This window comes from Thalassophryne amazonica, chromosome 16 (genome assembly GCF_902500255.1).
Source record: "Thalassophryne amazonica chromosome 16, fThaAma1.1, whole genome shotgun sequence".
Lineage (NCBI taxonomy): Eukaryota > Metazoa > Chordata > Actinopteri > Batrachoidiformes > Batrachoididae > Thalassophryne > Thalassophryne amazonica.
Genome location: NC_047118.1, coordinates 88,719,953 through 88,739,510, shown reverse-complemented (window position 1 = coordinate 88,739,510; position 19,558 = coordinate 88,719,953). Strand labels below are relative to the sequence as shown.

The window sequence follows — 19,558 nt, the reverse complement described above, 5'->3', positions numbered from 1 at the left end:
TTAAGTCTGGACTAGAAAGTCTCCACAGAATCTGACTGTTTTACTGACACAGGGAGATCATTCCACAGAATGACCCGCAGACTTTTTATTCACCCTAGGGACACAGAAAGTGTTTTGAACCAATTGGAGACCCTTAATGCTGGACTGCAGGAAACCAGAAATAGAACATTGCATTAGTCCAATCTAGAGAAATAAATGCATGGATCAGGGTATCAGCATCAGCCATAGACAGGTTGGGACAAATCTTTGCTATATTTCGCAGGTGGAAGAAAGCAGTCTTCGTAATATCTCTAATGTGGAGGTCAAAGGACAATGTGGGGCCAGAAATCACCCCAAGGTTCCTCACTTTGTCAGTGTGATGTATAACAGTTGCATCTAGGTTAAGCATCAATTGACCAAACTGATGCCGATGTTTGTTTTGGTTGGTCGTCCCGGGTTTGTTCGGGTCAGCCATTTCAGGGTTTGGTTCAGGTTCGTTTTGCTTGGCAATCACTGGGTTTGTTTCACCTTCATTCCAGTCTGCCATTTCACGTTCATTCTGGGCAGTGGTCCATGCCAGGCAGCCCAATTTAGTCCTTTGATGTGCACCTGCAGACTGGGTCTATTTATTTAAAGCACAAACGGTACAGCGAGAGTGCAGGACACAGTCAGGATGGCACAATCTATGGCCTTGTTGAGATGAATTTGAACTCCTCTCCAAACAGAACTGAAGCCGTCTGTTTCTGAGGTGCACTCAGTTTTTTTTTCAGGTAAGGCTGCCGTATTGACAGTATGTGCCTCTGAAGTTTTATTCAGTGGCAGAGAATGAAGCAGCAGCAGCAGCAGCAGAAGAATAGCCTTGTATGCACCACAACAGGCCAATTATTTACTTGAGCATTTTTGTTGCATACTTTTGAGTGAATGCGCACAGGTTGGCAGGTCTGCAATTATCTAAGTCTGTCTGAACGCTGTCTAAGCACCCTCAGAGGACTAACATGCTGGATGAGTTGAAACTGCCCTCACCTGTGTCCTGGGAAGGAAGGTAGTGCTGCAGGTCCTCCAATCTGCCCTTCCACTTGGAATCCAGGGAGGAGCAGAAGTTCTGCACATAGGGAGTCAGGGCCTGGGTCTTCATGGCTAGACCGCTCCTCTGCTCCTGTCCCCGCTGGTTCACATTTACCCAACCTGCATCACTCAGCAGATCTCCTAGAGACTCTGACCACAGGAAGGAGGCCACATCCAGCTCGTACTGCACCCCGCGGCCGGAGCTGGTTGAAGCATGGACAGGCTGGTTCTCCAGGTCCCTCACAGCAGAACTGAGGAGTTGGACTGAGGTCCTTGATATCGCCTCAGATTCTTCTTTGGTGATGGCCTTGGACAAAAAACAAGGGTTCATAGAAATGTGACAGTACTGCTGGAGCAGGTCGAAAAGAACATGTGTAAGTCTTGCAAACCAAACAACATACAATTTACATGATTTGATTAATTTCATTTCTACATTTGATTTATTTGTGCGCTGTGCCGAGTTAACTTCAGAGTGAGAGACGTTATTATTGTCCCTTAATGTTAATAATAACAACAAACTGAAATTAATTAATTGATATAGATTTTGTTTGCTCAGTGAGGTAAACATGCAGAAGAATGAAGGTCCCAAAGTTCTTTCTGCTCTCTTTTTTTCCCCCACTCGGGGTCACCAAAGCAGGTCAAGCAAGCACACTGTGAACTAAATTATTTACTCAAACTGTGGGAACAGATCATAGGCCTGTGTTATCAAATGTTTGTATATCGTAAAACACAAGCACCAGAGTACTCACAAAAAATGTGCACGCTGATTCACTAACAGAGTGTACTGAGGACTGAATCTTTAAAAGAGACCAAATCCAGCATATTGTCCACTTAGCCAGTTTGCATTCATGAACACCTAATTTAGGGTTTGTCTACCAGAATGCACAAAACTGTGGGAGTGAACATGCACATAAGTGAGATTTGTACACACAGCACGATTTATCAAGGTCAAAAAGAAATTTAGAGAGTGTTGACACTGTCTGCATTTTGCGTATTTTTACATCTTGACGTTCACTTACAGTGGGGCCAAAAAGTATTTAGTCAGCCCCTGATTGTGCAAGTTCTCCTACTTATAAAGATGAGAGAGGTCTGTAATTTTCATCATAGGTACACTTCAACTGTGTGAGGGGGAAAAAAAAAAAAAAAAAAGAATCCAGGAAATCACATTGTCGGATTTTTAAAGAATTTGTAAATTGTGGTGGAAAATAAGTATTTGGTCACCCACAAACAAGCAACATTTCTGGCTCTCACAGACCTGTAACTTCTTCTTTAAGAAGCTCGTCTGTCCCCCACCTGTTACCTGTATTAACTGCACCTGTTTGAACTCGTTATCTGTATAAAAGACACCTGTCCACAGCCTCAAACAAACAGTCAGACTCCAAACTCAACCATGGCCAAGACCAAAGAGCTGTCGAAGGACACCAGGAAGAAAATTGTAGACCTGCACCAGGCTGGGAAGAGTGAATCTACAATAGTCAAGCAGGTTGGTGTGAATAAATCAACTGTGGGAGCAATTGTAAGAAAATGGAAAACATACAAGACCATTGATAATCTCCCTCGATCTGGGGCTCCAAGCAAGATGTCATCCTGTGCAGTCAAAATGAGAATGGTGAACAAAAATCCTAGAACTACATGGAACGACCTGATGAATGACCTGCAGAGAGCTGGGACCAAAGTAACAAAGGCTACACACTACGCAGAGAGGGACTCAAATCCTGCAGTGCCAGGCATGTCCCCCTGCTTAAGCCAGTACATGTCCAGGCCCGTCTGAAGTTTGCCGGAGAACATATGGATGATCCAGAAGAGGATTGGGAGAATATCACGTGGTCAGATGAAACCAAAATAGAACATTTTGGTAAAAATTCAACTCATCGTGTTTGGAGGAAGAAGAATGCTGAGTTGCATCCCAAGAACACCATATCTACTGTGAAGCATGGGGGTGGAAACATCATGCTTTGGGCCTGTTTTTCTGCCAAGGGCACAGGACGACTGATCTGTGTTAAGGGAAGAATAAACGTGGCCATGTATCATGAGATTTTAAGCCAAAACCTCCTCTATCAGTGAGAGCATTGAAAAGTATTTCAAGGTCCTGGAGTGGCCAAGCCAGTCTCCAGACCGCAACCCCATACAAAATTTGTTGAGGGAGTTGAAAGTCCATGTTGCCCAGCAACAGCCACAAAACATCACTTCTCTGGAGGAGATCTGCACGGAATGGGCCAAAATACCAGCTACAGTGTGTGCAAACCTGATGAAGACTTACAGGAAACGTTTAACCTCTGTCATTGCCAACAAAGAAGTATTGAGTTGAACTTTTGTTATTGACCAAATACTTATTTTCCACCATAATTTACAAATAAATTATTTAAAAATCCTACAATCTGATTCCCTGGATATTTTTTCCTCATTTTGTCTCATAGTTGAAGTGTACCTATGTTGAAAATTACAGACCTCTCTCATACTAAGTAGGGAACTTGCACAATCAGGGGCTGACTAAATACTTTTTGCCCCACTGTATGGTGCCTGGCAGACTGCAGTTCCAGCAGCAGAGAGACCGCTGCCCCATACGCAGAATAAATTCAAGACATTTAACTTTACTTAATGCTTGTTTCTCTCTGAATAAATGTCTCCATGCGTAACCAGTGGAAGACAGACATACAAAGTCAACAAACAAACAAACATATAAAAACCTTCTACTTCAGAGGTTTAATTATTGTTGTGTCCACTTTTAGCAAACTGAATAACTGCAATGTGTTTTCCCGATGGAACTCAGAATGGTGTGCACAGTTTGTGTGCACTCTGCACACACAGTTGTGGGTGTGTATTCCACCGGCAGAACACAATAATTATTTCACTTGTCTGCTTAACTACTGTGGATGGAACAATAACTGTGTCTGAAATAAGGAGCACCCTGTGGGCTCACCACAACAGGGAGAACTGCTGGTGTTGGGTGCGCTGTCCCATGGGTGGCAGTGAAAGTCGAGGGCTTCGGCGGATCCGGACCCGGGCCCGAGGAGCTAGCTATGGGGGTGTGGCACATCACCTCTCTGTGGGGGAAGGAGGTGGACCTTGTGTGGGGGTGAAGCAATACCAGTTAGATCTGGTGGGACTCGCCTTCAACCACAGCCTTGGCTCTGGAACCACTCTCCTTGATAGGGGTTGGACCTTGTTCTTTTCTGCAGTTGCCTGGGGTGTGAGGCACCAGGCAGTGTGTGGATACTCATGAGACCCCGGCAGAGCGCCGTTACATTGGAGTTTACCCCAGTAGATGAGAGGGTCACCTCCCTGTGCCTTCGGTGGCTGGGGGGAAACTTGACAGTTGTTTGTGCATACGCACCAAACAGCAATTTGGAATATTCGGCCTTCCTGGAGTCCATGAATGGAGTCCTGTATTGGGATCCAGTGGGGGACTCCATTCTTCTGCTTGGGGACTTCAATGCGTAAGTGGGCAATGACAGAGACACTTGGAGAGGTGTGATTGGGAGGAACGGCCTCCCTGGACTTCTGTGCTAGTCATGGACTGTCCATAATGAATACCATTTTCAAACATATGGATGCACATAAGTGTACATGGTACCAGAGCACCCGAGGCCGAAGATGATGATTGATTTTGTGATCGTATCATCTGATCTGAAGAAGCATGTTTTGGGCACTTGGGTGAAGAGAGGAGCAGAGCTGTCAACTGATCACCATCTGATGGTGAGTTGGATCAGATGGGGGAGGACTTTGGACAGACCTGGTAAGCCCAAATGGATAGTGCGGGTGGGAATGTCTGGAGAATGTCTGGAGGAGCCCAGTGTCCGACAGATCTTCAACTCACACCGCCGGCGGTGCTTTTCTGGCATCCCTGTGGGGGTTGGGGTCATTGAACCAGAATGGGTAATGTTCAAAGCTTCCACTGCTCAAGCTGCAGCAGGGAGCTGGGGCCTGAAGGTCTTAGGTGCCTCAAGAGGCGGCAACCCTCGAACACCGTGGTGGACACTGGTGGTCAGGGAAGCTGTCAGACTGAAGGAGGAGTCCTTCTGAGATATGTTATCTTTGAGGACTCTTTGAGGCAGTTGCAATATACAGGCAGGCCTGAAGGGTGGCAGCCTCTGCTGTAGGGGAGATAAAAGCGGGTGTGGGAGGAGTTCTGAGCAACCATGGAAAAGGACTTTTCGGTCGGCACGAAGGTGCTTTTGGCGGACCATGAGGGACCTCAGGAGAGGAAAACAGGGAACCATCCAAGCTGTCTATAAGTAAGGATGGGACTCTTTTTACCTCAACTGAGGATGTAATCTGCTTCTGGAAGGAACACTTTGAGGAACTCCTGCATCAGACTGGCGTGCCATCCATAGGGGCAGAGCTGGAAGCTGATGGAGGATTATTAACAATTTCACTGGTGGAAGTCACTGAGGTAGTCAAACAACTCCACAGTGGCAAGACCCCGAGGGTTAATGACATCCGTCCAGAAATGCTGAAGGCTCTGGGTGTGGAGGGACTGTCTTGGATGAGACGTCTCTTCAACAATGCGTTGAGGTCTGGGACAGTGGCTAAGGAGTGGCAAACTGGGGTGGTGGTCCCCATATTTTAAAAAGGGGACAAGAGTGTGTGTGCCAATTACAGGACATCACACTACTCGGCCTCCCTGGTAAAGTCTACTCCAGGGTGCTGGAAAGGAGGGTTCGGCCGATAGTCGAACCTCTGACTGAAGAGAAACCATACAGGGTTTGCCCTGGTCATGGAACAACCGACCAGCTTTTCACTCTCATACGGACCCTGGAGGGTGCCTGGGAGTATGCCGATCCAGTCTATATGTGTTTTGTGGACTTGGAGAAGGCGTATGATCGGGCACCCGGGAGATACTGTGGGAGGTGCTGCGGGAGTATGGAGTGAGAGGTCCCTTCTCAGAGTCATCCAATCTCTGGACTCACAAAGCGAGAGCCATGTTTGGGTGCTCGGCAGTAAGTCGGACTCATTTCGAGTGGGAGTTGGCCTCCACCAGGGCTGCGCCTTGTCACCAATCCTATTGTGATATTCATGGACAGGATATCGAGGCGTAGTCTGGGGAGGAAGGTTTCTAGTTTGGTGGTCTCAGGCTCTCATCACTGCTTTTTGCAGATGATGTGATCCTGATGGCTTCATCATCCTGTGACCTCCAACACTCACTGGATCAGTTCACAGCCGAGTGTGAAGCTGGGAGGATCAGCACCTCTAAATCTGAGGTCATCGTTCTCAGCAGGAAACCGATGGATTGCCTACTCCGGGTAGAGAATGCGGTCTTGCCCCAAGTAAAGGAGTTCAAGTACCTCAGGGTCTTGTTCACAAGTGAGAGTGAGGGGACAGTGGAGCGTGACATTGGCCAGAGAATCAGAGTAGCAGGGGCATTATTGCATTTGCTGTACGTACTGTTGTGACGAAAACTGAGCTGAGCCAAAGGTGAAGCTCTCGATTTACTGGTCAATCTTCTTCCATGAAGGGATAACTTATTGAAATCAAACCAATGTTTAAATTTTTGTAGTTCCCTCTCCATCATGTCTAGGAGCTGTCCCAAATTGTCCCCACTACCAAGCACAGTCATGCCATCAGCAAACAAAATACATCTCACAAACTTAGAAACCAAACCAATATCATTAATGTGCAATAAAAACAGTAACGGCCCAAGGACTGATCCTTGGGGCACCCCACATGAAATCCTCAAATTCTGAGTTTATCCTACCCAAAATGAACACACTGGTACCTGTCTTGTAAGTAACTAGTTAACCAATCAAGGGCCGGAAGTTTCAGTTATGGCGTCGGAGTGATCAGACGCATGAAAGTTGTTCCCTGATACTTAAGACTTTTTCTTTAAATTACACACCGAGTTTGGTTACAAAATTTGCTTATTAAATCGCAAGAAGCTCCATTACACCGCAACAGAAGTCAGAATGAGTAAATCTGACAGCAGCTGTGGTAAAAATCAACCTCAGCTAACTCGGCACTTTAGCCCACCTGATAAAGAGACTAACAAGATGGCTAATGATAAAGCAGCTAGCGCGGCACTGCTAACATTATATACATTAATTGCCGAGTTGGGGAAGCTGCATAAAAGTGTGTAACGGGTGAGTTCAATGCTTCCAAAAATGCCGCATTGGCTCAAATCCAAGCCTCACTTCAAATGATCACCGAGACCATAACTTCACATACCACCACCATCGCCGCTATGGAGACGGCCCTCACTGCTCACTCAGATGGAATCGCCGCTTTGGAGGAGGACGTGACCGTACTGAAATCACAATTGGATATTGCCAAGCAGGAGAACGAGAACTTCAGCTGGCCATGGAGGACCTGATCTCAGACTCTAAAAGAAAGAACCTCCGGGTGATCGGTGTTCTGTAGGGAGCGGAGGGGACCGACTCCCAGCTCTTCATGGCCACACTTCAAAAGAAAGTGACCGGGGATGCGCTGTAAGACTTGGACCAGGAGCTAGAATGTGTGCATCGCAGTCTGGCCCCAAAACCTCGTCAAGGATCCCAGCCCTTTATTGCCCGCTCTCACAAATATATCCCAAAGAAAAGGCATTTCAGTGGGCAAAGAAAAACCACAATGTCTTGTACTTGGGACAGCCCATCGGGATTTTGAAGATTTCAGACACAATCGGCAAGAAACGGGCCAGCTTCAACAAAGTGAAGGACCAAGGGCTCTACAAAGATGGAATACGCTTTGGTATAATTTATCCAGCCTTCAGTAAGGTATATCTATATTATATTCCAATTCTAAGGTGGAACTATGCCAGTATACAAAGGTATAGCTAAATATCTAAAAAGGAAGACTAAAATAGGAGAGTAGCAAATAGTAGAGTAGATCCACTTAGGCGCCTGGTCTTGAGAACCAGGGATGGCATAATCAGCCTCGTTGCCGTGGAGCTGCTGAGGGCCGACACAACTCTTGATGGTGCGTATTTGTTGGCAGCAGGAGGGCTTTGCAGAAGCATAATCACACTCATCGCTGTGGAGTTGCTGAGGGCCAACACCATGTAATAACATTTTGTGTAGTCTGCAGAGGTCTCTCAGAGCAAACTGTGCCTCGGTTTGTGCCAACCAGGTGGCAGTTTACAGAAGCATGACTTTGAGCATCAAGTGTGAAAAAGTTCCTGCTCGTTGCTGTGGAGCTGCTGAGGGCCGACACGACGTAATAGTATTTTTTTTTTTTTTTAATTGGAGCAAGCAGCACATCATCAGAGTCTGAACCAAACAGTGAAGATTCTGATGATGATGATGATGCCTCTTTTGTTCTGGATGAGCAACCGGAGCAGGTGGATTTACTGACGTGCGCACAGATCTCCACAGTGGGTCAGATCGCACACTTCTCTTTGCAGCTTCTCCAGGAATCAGGCGCTATAGAGCTCCGTCCCAGTGTTGAGTCCTGGAATGCAGAGCAGGATGCAGACACACACTGCTCCAGCAGTGGCTCCAGGTGCGTTTCATTTAAAGCGCTGAGATCAACGTTAGCATCGGTTTTGTTTTGTTCCTCTTTCATTCCTTTTGCTCTTTTGATTCGCTATTCAGTGATGGGAAAAATAGAAAGCTCATTCATAGACCTTTTCTCAACAATTTGTGACTTTTTACTTATTTCCTTCGTTCAGCAATTGTCGTATGCCATGTGACCAGGCCATTAGCATCATTTTCGGAAAATGATTATTCAGTGGACAGTCTTGTGAACGGCTTAAACTCAGCACTCACAACCACACTGAACACAAATCGCTCCACCTATATTAAAACCATGCCACCACCACCCCAAACAAAACAGAGTCGCTGTGGTTCAATGATTACTTACATGGCTTCAAGCATAAGGCTAGAGGTCTGGAATGAAAATGGTGTGGTTCAAAACTGGAAGTATTCCACCTTGCATGGTGTGATGCTATCTTAGACTATAAGCATTCACTACTGGCTACAAAGTGGACCTATTACTGTTGTTGATTTGATCAACAACAAGAAAAAGAATTCAAAGTTCCTGTTTGACACGGTGGCAGCACTTATTCATGGACAACCACATGTAAGTCGCTCTCCTTTTACAGCATAAGATTTGTTAGATTACTTTGACATTAGGTTAAACATATCCCAGCATGCCTTAATCCAGCCACTATACCCTGTTACCGAGGTGGGTGCCATCTCTGATACATTACCTAGATTTACAGAATTTGATAGTATATCATTGGGTGTGCTGATGAAATGTGTATCGTCTACAAAATGCACAACCTGCTTATTTGATCCCATACCATCAAAACTGTTTAAGGACCTGTGGCCCACTCTTGGGCCGACTGTGCTGGAAATGATTAATCTCTCATTAATTTATGGATCTGTTCCTAAATGTTTCAAATCTGCAGTGATTAAACCATTACTTAAGAAATGTAATCTTGACCCTAGTGTATTGAAAATCTATCGGCCGATATCAAATCTATTATTTTGCTCTAAAATTCTGGAAAAAGTTGTGTCATGGCAGCTTGTAGACTATCTTACTGAGAATAATCTTTTTGAGCCACTGCAGTCTGCTTTTAGAAAATATCGTTCCACAGAGACGGCTCTCAAAAGTGATGAATGATCTTCTGCTTGCAATGGATTCAGACACCACTACGGTTCTGGTGCTGTTAGATCTCAGTGCTGCATTTGATACTGTGGATCATCATATTCTACTTGATAGGCTGGAGAATCATTTTGGGATTAGATAGACTGGAGAATCATTTTGGGATTACTGGGAGTGCCCTTGCATGGTTGACATCATACATGACCAGTCGTTCTCACTGTGTCTTGTATAACAACACTACCTCTAACCTCAGTGACATGAGATATGGGGTCCCACAGGGGTCAGTCTTAGCCCCCCTGCTTTTCTCCCTTTATATAGCACCCCTTGGGCATGTACTGCAGTGTTTTGGGTTTTCATTGCTATGCTGATGATACTCAGTTATACATGCCGATAACTGCTGGTAATCTCATCCACATAAAATCCTTAGAAGACTGCCTTGCATCAGTGAAAAGCTGGATGTCTAGCAATTTCTTATTATTAAACTCAGACAAGACTGAAATTATGGTTCTTGATCCACTGAGACATCTGCATCAGTTTGACCAGCTAATGCTTAAGCTAGGCTATTGCCATACATCACACTGACAAGGTGAGGAACCCTAGGGTGATTTTTGATTCTATATTGTCCTTTGATTTACACATTTGAGATATTACGAGGACTGCTTTCTTCCACCTGAGAAACAGCAAAGATTCGTCCCATCCTGTCTATGGTTGACACAGAGACCCTGATCCAGGCATTTATTTCCTTTAGAATGGACTACAGCAATGTTGTATTTTACAGTCTAGCATTGGGCATCTCTAATTGGTTCAAAATGCTGCTGCCAGACTCTTGACAGGAAGAAGAATTTTGACCACATTACACCCATTCTGGCATCTCTTCTCTGGCTTCCTGTATCTGTGAGGTCGAATTTTAAGTTTCTGCTATTAACCTATAAAATTATTCAAGGATTAGCACCTCACCACTTAGCTGACCTAATTAAACCCTATGTACAAGCCCGGGCTCTGCGTTCTCAGGGCGCAGGACTACTTTTACTAGGGTGAGTAAAAAGGTCTGTGGGTCACAGAGCTTTCTCTTATCATGCTTGTTTTGTGGAATGAGCTCCCCGCTTCAATAAAACAGTCAGATTCTGTACAGACTTTCAAGTCCAGACTTAAGGCGCATCCTTTCGTATGGCTAGCATACTGGCACACTATGGTACTATGCTTCCTATCCTTTTAAAGTCATTTTATTAGCAACACAACAGGTCTCGGCCTCAACTTTATCTAAATTTTTGGTCTGTGAGTGAAGCTTAGGGCTAGTGGCCAACGATCACCTTAGTCATTTCTCTGCATTCCTGTTGATTTATACCTTGCTGTTGAATTATACCTTAGATGTATTTTTTCCAGCGGACTGATTCTGCACTTTTTCCTCTCTGTCTGAGAGATGGATGGATGGATGGATCCAAACTGAAGGGCCCAGATGGACTGTGAGGCGAATGGCTTGAGGTAGATGCTGCATGCTGCAGTTTGCATTTTGAAAGTGACCCTGTTGCGGGGACAGGCCCGGTGACAGTGTGGACGACCCCTGCCTGTGGTGCTGACGCCTGTGTGGACTTCCCATCTTCTTTACATTATTATGTTGTTTGATTTTCTATTTTCTGTTTCTTCAACTATGTAAAACTTTGAAAAACCTTGTAATTGTTACAATGGCCTAAGCAGTAGGCCACCCCTCTGAGTCTGGTCTGCTTGAGGTTTCTTCCTCAATATCACCAGAGAGAAGTCTTTCTTACCACTGTCAGGTTAGACCTTACTTGTGTGAAGCAGTGAGGCAGCTTTGTTGTGATTTGGCGCAATAAATGAAAGAAACTGAACTGAAATTGAAGTCTTTTGGGTCCTGGTGCTTCTCGTCTTATGTTCTGGTTGTTAAACTTGGATACTAACTAGTGACCTAGTTCAACAAGTGGATATCTTTAGTACTAGGTGCCCGGAGACCCTTGGGTGACGCTGGAATGTCTGTGTGTCAAACAAGTGGGTACTTGGAGGACTAAGATGAGGAGGATCACTGACATTGTGAGGGAGTGTCAGCGCTGACATTTTGACCATGTGGTGCTTTTCTTTAGTTACAATTGAGCTCCCAGGTGCCTGAGTAACACCAAAGGCCAAGGTGACACCAACATTTCACCTAGCTATGGCAGATAGATGGTTATTTTGGAGAGGTGCAACTGGACCACTTGCCTGGATGGTTGTCAATCAGGACCCAGGGCAGCTCCATAGTGTCAAGGATGTGTGTGTTCCGGGACCTGATCACTGATTTAAAGCTGGAAGTTTAGACCTTGTTGTGGGGTGGGTGGAGCAGGTAGCTCAGTGGGACAAGGAGTTGGATGGTCAACTAAGCACTACTGGATTCTGGGATTGACTCCCGGTCATTCTGTCTGTCTGTGTCCTTAGAAAAGAAATTTCATCTGTAGCATCCTAGTCCACCCAGGTGGACATTGGTACCAGCCTTGGCTAGAGAAATAGCCTATGATGGACTGGTGTCCGGTCCAGGGGGAGTGGTAGATTCTCATTTGCCACATGCAGTGGAATCCAGAGATAATCACTGGCACTAACAGGCCTAATAGCCAATAGAGCTCTTAGTACTTTTATTAGTCAGCTGAAACCCAGAGTGGCAAAGTTAAAATCACTGTCCAGTTACTTGTGGACCTGACCATATGGTGGACCCCTGTGTGGACTTGGCTCTTTCTTACCTGGGGTCTTGGTAGGATCGAGAGCTCTTGCCTTCCTCTAATCGGGGTCCCAAAGTGCTATTGAGATATCGCAGGTCAAATAACAACTGCAAAGCCCTGTTCTGAGTCACAGGGAAGACGTCTTCCTGGAATACAGAGACCCACATGAACAGGGACACAAACAAACAACTAAACAGCACAAATTAGACTTTTTTTTCCTGATCCAAAAGTCCTCATGTACATCTGCCACCAAACACAATGGACTTCACTATGTGCACATGGTTTGAGTCTCTCTAGCATCCTGCTGTCCAGCAGGTTTCAGGTCTGGTACTCACGACACCCCATCTACCTTGAGCCCTTTAGCCTTTGGTACGAATGTTATCCAGCATCATAATTCTTTTCCTCCCTCTTTGGGCCTTTCCCTTCCATCCTTCCCTCAATTACTTCTTTCAGTCATCCATTGTGCCTAAGGATAGGTCCGATCCACTTGTTTTACTTCTCCTTACTGGTCTTGATTCCTCCCCTACTTTGGTGCTGCAATGTTCCAACACCTAGACCTCATCATTGCGAACTCTATCCATCCACCTTCACAGCCACATTTCAGATCCGTCAAGCCTTTTGAAATCTCCTGACCTCGAGGTCCAGGCTTCTGATCCACACAGAAGAACCATCTCACACATCCTCTTCTTCAGTTGCAGATTAAACCCTTTGGTGAGAAGTATCTGGAATTTGCTGAAAGTATGTTCTGCTCTACTGGACCTATCCGGATTTGAATTTCCTTCCCACATTTTCCGTACTCTTCAAAATATTTGAATTGTTTGACTTGTTCCAGGGTTTCTTCATCACTTTCCACGCTTTGACTGATCTTAACCATCGTCAGCTATTGCTGCCTGATCATCATATCATTTTATTGGTTTATGTAGTTGGTCTCAGATTTTCTGCCCCTCATCAACATGTTCAGGTGCCTCGCTCTCAGCTGTTTTTACAAATAAATGTTGAAGAGCCTTGGCAATAACACATGGCCTGTTTCCAAAGTTCATTTCAACAGTTGCCTTTTGTCCAGTATTAAGTGTCAACATCAGATGTGGATCCCTCCAGTCTACTCCAATACCCTGTAGAATTTCTGTCAGTTTCGTCCGGTCCACTCTGTGCGCTTTGTTCTAACCGATGAAGCAAACATTGTGTAATTCTAGACTTCACCAGCTGATCATTATCATAATAGCCACGGCCTCTCGTTCCCACTCCCTCCTAGATGTACAAGTTTCTAAGTTTTGGTCCTGTGACCTCCGCGCAGAGCAGTTTTGGCCTGTGTGTGTGTGTGTGTGTGTCGCACACCTTGTTGTCTGCCCGTTGTGTGAGGCTGTTGTAGTGGTTCAAAGCCTGATACAGGCAGGACTGAAGCAGCTCCTGCAGGATGACCCTGGGTACAGCATGACCTCCCACCCTGTTCACCTCCACACACAACTGGAACAACAGGGACTGGACGAACCAAGATGGCTGCGGAGACAAATGAAGCTTTAAACCACGGGAAGGACAGGGACCCGGTATCCAAAAGAACACCAGCTTATTTATACTGCACCAAATCACAACAATAGTCACCGCAAAGGTGCTTCACAAAGGACAAGGTCTAACCTTACCCACACCCTGAGCAAGACCAGAGGAAACAGTGGTCAAGAAAAACGAGCTCAAGTGTCTTGATTGTAAGAAGAAACCTCAAATAGAACAGACTCAGTGGGGCAACTATCTATTCCGGCCATATTACCAATATTAAACCAAAACATACATGTCCAGTGATCACAACAACCCGGTGGCTCAGAAAACATCCAAACACAAGACATATCAGGGTCAGTGGTACCTGCCAGTCTGGACAGTAGAAACATTCTCAATAAGTTATTAGGTATATAATAGCTTGTCTCTTAGTCTTGTCCATCCAAATTGGAAGTCCCAAAAACCAGTTTTATTTGTTATTATCCATCGTCCACCTGGTCGTTACTGTGAGTTTCTCTGTGAATTTTCAGACCTTTTGTCTGACTTAGTGCTTAGCTCAGATAAGATAATTATAGTGGGCGATTTTAACATCCACACAGATGCTGAGAATGACAGCCTCAACACTGCATTTAATCTATTATTAGACTCTATTGGCTTTGCTCAAAAAGTAAATGAGTCCACCCACCACTTTAATCATATCTTAGATCTTGTTCTGACTTATGGTATGGAAATTGAAGACTTAACAGTATTCGCTGAAAACTCCCTTCTGTCTGATCATTTCTTAATAACATTTACATTTACTCTGATGGACTACCCAGCAGTGGGGAATAAGTTTCATTACACTAGAAGTCTTTCAGAAAGCGCTGTAACTAGGTTTAAGGATATGATTCCTTCTTTATGTTCTCTAATGCCATATACCAACACAGTGCAGAGTAGCTACCTAAACTCTGTAAGGGAGATAGAGTATCTCGTCAATAGTTTTACATCCTCATTGAAGACAACTTTGGATGCTGTAGCTCCTCTGAAAAAGAGAGCTTTAAATCAGAAGTGTCTGACTCCGTGGTATAACTCACAAACTCGTAGCTTAAAGCAGATAACCCGTAAGTTGGAGAGGAAATGGCGTCTCACTAATTTAGAAGATCTTCACTTAGCCTGGAAAAAGAGTCTGTTGCTCTATAAAAAAGCCCTCCGTAAAGCTAGGACATCTTTCTACTCATCACTAATTGAAGAAAATAAGAACAACCCCAGGTTTCTTTTCAGCACTGTAGCCAGGCTGACAAAGAGTCAGAGCTCTATTGAGCTGAGTATTCCATTAACTTTAACTAGTAATGACTTCATGACTTTCTTTGCTAACAAAATTTTAACTATTAGAGAAAAAATTACTCATAACCATCCCAAAGACGTATCGTTATCTTTGGCTGCTTTCAGTGATGCCGGTATTTGGTTAGACTCTTTCTCTCCGATTGTTCTGTCTGAGTTATTTTCATTAGTTACTTCATCCAAACCATCAACATGTTTATTAGACCCCATTCCTACCAGGCTGCTCAAGGAAGCCCTGCCATTATTTAATGCTTCGATCTTAAATATGATCAATCTATCTTTGTTAGTTGGCTATGTACCACAGGCTTTTAAGGTGGCAGTAATTAAACCATTACTTAAAAAGCCATCACTTGACCCAGCTCTTAGCTAATTATAGGCCAATCTCCAACCTTCCTTTTCTCTCAAAAATTCTTGAAAGGGTAGTTGTAAAACAGCTAACTGATCATCTGCAGGATGGTCTATTTGAAGAGTTTCAGTCAGGTTTTAGAATTCATCATAGTACAGAAACAGCATTAGTGAAGGTTACAAATGATCTTCTTATGGCCTCGGACAGTGGACTCATCTCTGTGCTTGTTCTGTTAGACCTCAGTGCTGCTTTTGATACTGTTGACCATAAAATTTTATTACAGAGATTAGAGCATGCCATAGGTATTAAAGGCACTGCCGCGGTGGTTGAATCATATTGTCTAATAGATTACAATTTGTTCATGTAAATGGGGAGTCTTCTTCACAGACTAAAGTTAATTATGGAGTTCCACAAGGTTCTGTGCTAGGACCAATTTTATTCACTTTATACATGCTTCCCTTAGGCAGTATTATTAGACGCATTGCTTAAATTTTCATTGTTACGCAGATGATACCCAGCTTTATCTATCCATGAAGCCAGAGGACACACACCAATTAGCTAAACTGCAGGATTGTCTTACAGACATAAAGACATGGATGACCTCTAATTTCCTGCTTTTAAACTCAGATAAAACTGAAGTTATTGTACTTGGCCCCACAAATCTTAGAAACATGGTGTCTAACCAGATCCTTACTCTGGATGGCATTACCCTGACCTCTAGTAATACTGTGAGAAATCTTGGAGTCATTTTTGATCAGGATATGTCATTCAAAGCGCATATTAAACAAATATGTAGGACTGCTTTTTGCATTTATGCAATATCTCTAAAATTAGAAAGGTCTTGTCTCAGAGTGATGCTGAAAAACTAATTCATGCATATTTCCTCTAGGCTGGACTATTGTAATTCATTATTATCAGGTTGTCCTAAAAGTTCCCTAAAAAGCCTTCAGTTAATTCAAATGCTGCAGCTAGAGTACTGACGGGAACTAGAAGGAGAGAGCATATCTCACCCATATTGGCCTCTCTTCATTGGCTTCCTGTTAATTCTAGAATAGAATTTAAAATTCTTCTTCTTACTTATAAGGTTTTGAATAATCAGGTCCCATCTTATCTTAGGGACCTCGTAGTACCATATCACCCCAATAGAGCGCTTCGCTCTCAGACTGCAGGCTTACTTGTAGTTCCTAGGGTTTGTAAGAGTAGAATGGGAGGCAGAGCCTTCAGCTTTCAGGCTCCTCTCCTGTGGAACCAGCTCCCAATTCAGATCAGGGAGACAGACACCCTCTCTACTTTTAAGATTAGGCTTAAAACTTTCCTTTTTGCTAAAGCTTATAGTTAGGGCTGGATCAGGTGACCCTGAACCATCCCTTAGTTATGCTGCTATAGACGTAGACTGCTGGGGGGTTCCCATGATGCACTGTTTCTTTCTCTTTTTGCTCTGTATGCACCACTCTGCATTTAATCATTAGTGATCGATCTCTGCTCCCTCCACAGCATGTCTTTTTCCTGGTTCTCCCTCAGCCCCAACCAGTCCCAGCAGAAGACTGCCCCCCCCGAGCCTGGTTTGCTGGAGGTTTCTTCCTGTTAAAAGGGAGTTTTTCCTTCCCACTGTAGCCAAGTGCTTGCTCACAGGGGGTCGTTTTGACCGTTGGGGTTTTACATAATTATTGTATGGCCTTGCCTTACAATATAGAGTGCCTTGGGGCAACTGTTTGTTGTGATTTGGCGCTATAAAAAAATTGTTGAAATTGTTGTTGATAATGTATTGGCCGTGTTCTCTGGGTAATTCTCTCCTGTGTTTGACTGTCTTTGGTGCGTTTTAAGTGACGTCTGCCTGAATAACGACCATGGCATCTCTCTTCTGTTACAAACTGTGATGTTAACTGCCTGTGGGACAATAAATCAGGTTGTTGTTGTTCTCTGCACTGGGGTCCTCTGTGAAAGCTTCTACAATTATTTATTGGTAAGACATCTAAAAGGCATAACCTAATAATCAGAAAATAATTTCTAGATTTAGAGAAAAAAAACCCCCAAGCAAACAGAATAACTGCTTGCAAAACTAAGGTCACAGTGCTTTTAACTTTTTTTTTGATAAGAATCCAAGAAGCAAATGTTCAAACGCTGTAATATCGAGCTGAAACACCCAAGTGAGTACTGGTTGTTTAAGATGCAAGTGTTTGAGGACATGTGGAAAGACAGACCTGGACAGGAAGACGAATTTTGGATGTCACCCTGCTGCCCGACTCGGCCTCTTCCTGAATCTCCAGATCTTCCCAGTTAGTTGCTGTTGTGAGGATGGCACCGGCTCGCCGGGAGTGAAGTGCTATGCCAAACGCTTCCAGCAGCTCCTGTCACAACACACCAGCGTGACTGAAAGTTCTTCTCAACTTCACCATTAACCAGAATCCACATCCTCAGAATTACGGAGATCATCCATCCATCTTTTATACCCACTTACTCTAATTAAGTGTCACGAGGGGCTGAAGCCTATCCCAGCAGTCATAGGGCATGAGGCAGGGTTCACCCTGGACACGATGCCAGTCTATTTACTGAGATCAATAATGTTCAAATATTTTAGCCTGACTTGACACACCTCAGCACAGCAGGAGCTTAGTTGGACAAGGAGCTGCACTACTAATATGGACACCTGGGTTTGACTCCCAGCCATGCTACCTGTCTGTGTCCTTGGACAAGACACTTTGGCTCAATCCCAATATTCACCCGTTCCCTTCATCCTGCACTTTCACATGAATGTGTAAAATGAAGGGAAAGCGTCTCAGTCCACCCAAAAGGAAATAGGTACAGGCCTTGGTTGGAGAAGTGACTGGTGTTAGACTGGCATCCCATCCTAGAGGAAGCACTAGTTGGGTTTCCATTACAGATTCGCACCAAAGTTTAGCGACGTTTACAGAATGTGAACAAAGCAGAAGAGTGACATTACAGCGTTTCCACTGAGTGATGGAATGTGAGGAATGTGTAAGGCTTTTTCAAAACCGTCTGAAAAACCACCTCCTGCAAGCATCAAACTGCAATATTTGAGTTTTTTGAGATGGTGCAGCGCAGCTCATGTTCACGTGAAGGATCAGATGCTCCTCGGACGTGGAGCTACTCGCAGTGAGCACAAGGCCTACTATCTCCCATGGGAGTTTGGAGGTGTGATTACGCTCTATTCATCCCTCTGCAGACGCCACTGCTGCCTGTGAGCGGATCCACAGTACAGTCACCTGGCTGCAGACACAACAACCCTGCGCCCTCCTCCTCAACACCGGGGACTTTAACCACACCTCCCTTTAGAAATGATCCAGTGGTTTGTGCTGCGTCATCGCAGCTCGGAGCGCGGCACACCGACTGTCCTTAAAGCAGTCCTGAAAGCTGTAGTAAAAGTCCCTATTCTCTGTGAAGCCTGTAAAATTTTCACCGAAAGCCAGATAAATTTTTTGAATGGTTTCCAGGTGCCAGTCTCTAACAGCTTCTGAAAAATTCTGATGGAAAAAAGTCCTTTTCATTCCGCCATTTCCAGACAATGAAAATCCGACGAGGGGGCGGGACCACTCCTTACCAAGGAGTGCTCACAGGCGAATGACGTCACCGACAGGCGTGGAAAAACTCACGCATGCGCACGAGGGTTCAAGCTGTCTGACGTAAAAACATATGAATGAAATCCATATAGTTTTTGAAAAAATAAAAAGGTACGATACTTTTGACAGACCTCATATATATATATATATATATTCTATTTCTACCTCATTTCTATGTCTCGTACTGTTACAAGTATTATTGCTTATCCTTGCACACGCTGTTTGATGCACATTTCCTCTACTCGCACCCATCTTGTGTGTTTTTTAAGAGCTGATATACCATGTGACTTTCTCCACTGTGAGATCAACAAAGTCTTATCTTTTGGAAATACACAGATTTTCAATTCACTACTTTAATTTGCATAATTTGGAGGGTACTGGAAAGTTTCCTTCACTGTGTCAGATTTACAGTGGGCCAAAGGACAACAAGATAATGCCTCCTTGAACAGTGTGGAACATTCCAGAAGCTGAAGGAATGATTTTTAAAAGTTTCAGAATAACAAACAGCCATAAGTTCCAGTGCACAGGCCGCAGCACAACAC

At 44.4% G+C, this 19,558-nt stretch overlaps 1 protein-coding gene across 1 annotated transcript in view; it reads right to left on the bottom strand.

Moving 5' to 3' along the window:
• cog1 (component of oligomeric golgi complex 1) overlaps positions 1-19,558 on the bottom strand; it is a 128,113-nt gene that overhangs the window by 51,388 nt on the left and 57,167 nt on the right. The window contains 3 exon segments of the mRNA XM_034189822.1: positions 12,306-12,430; positions 13,620-13,781; positions 17,640-17,786. Coding sequence (XP_034045713.1) covers positions 12,306-12,430; positions 13,620-13,781; positions 17,640-17,786 — 434 coding nt within the window.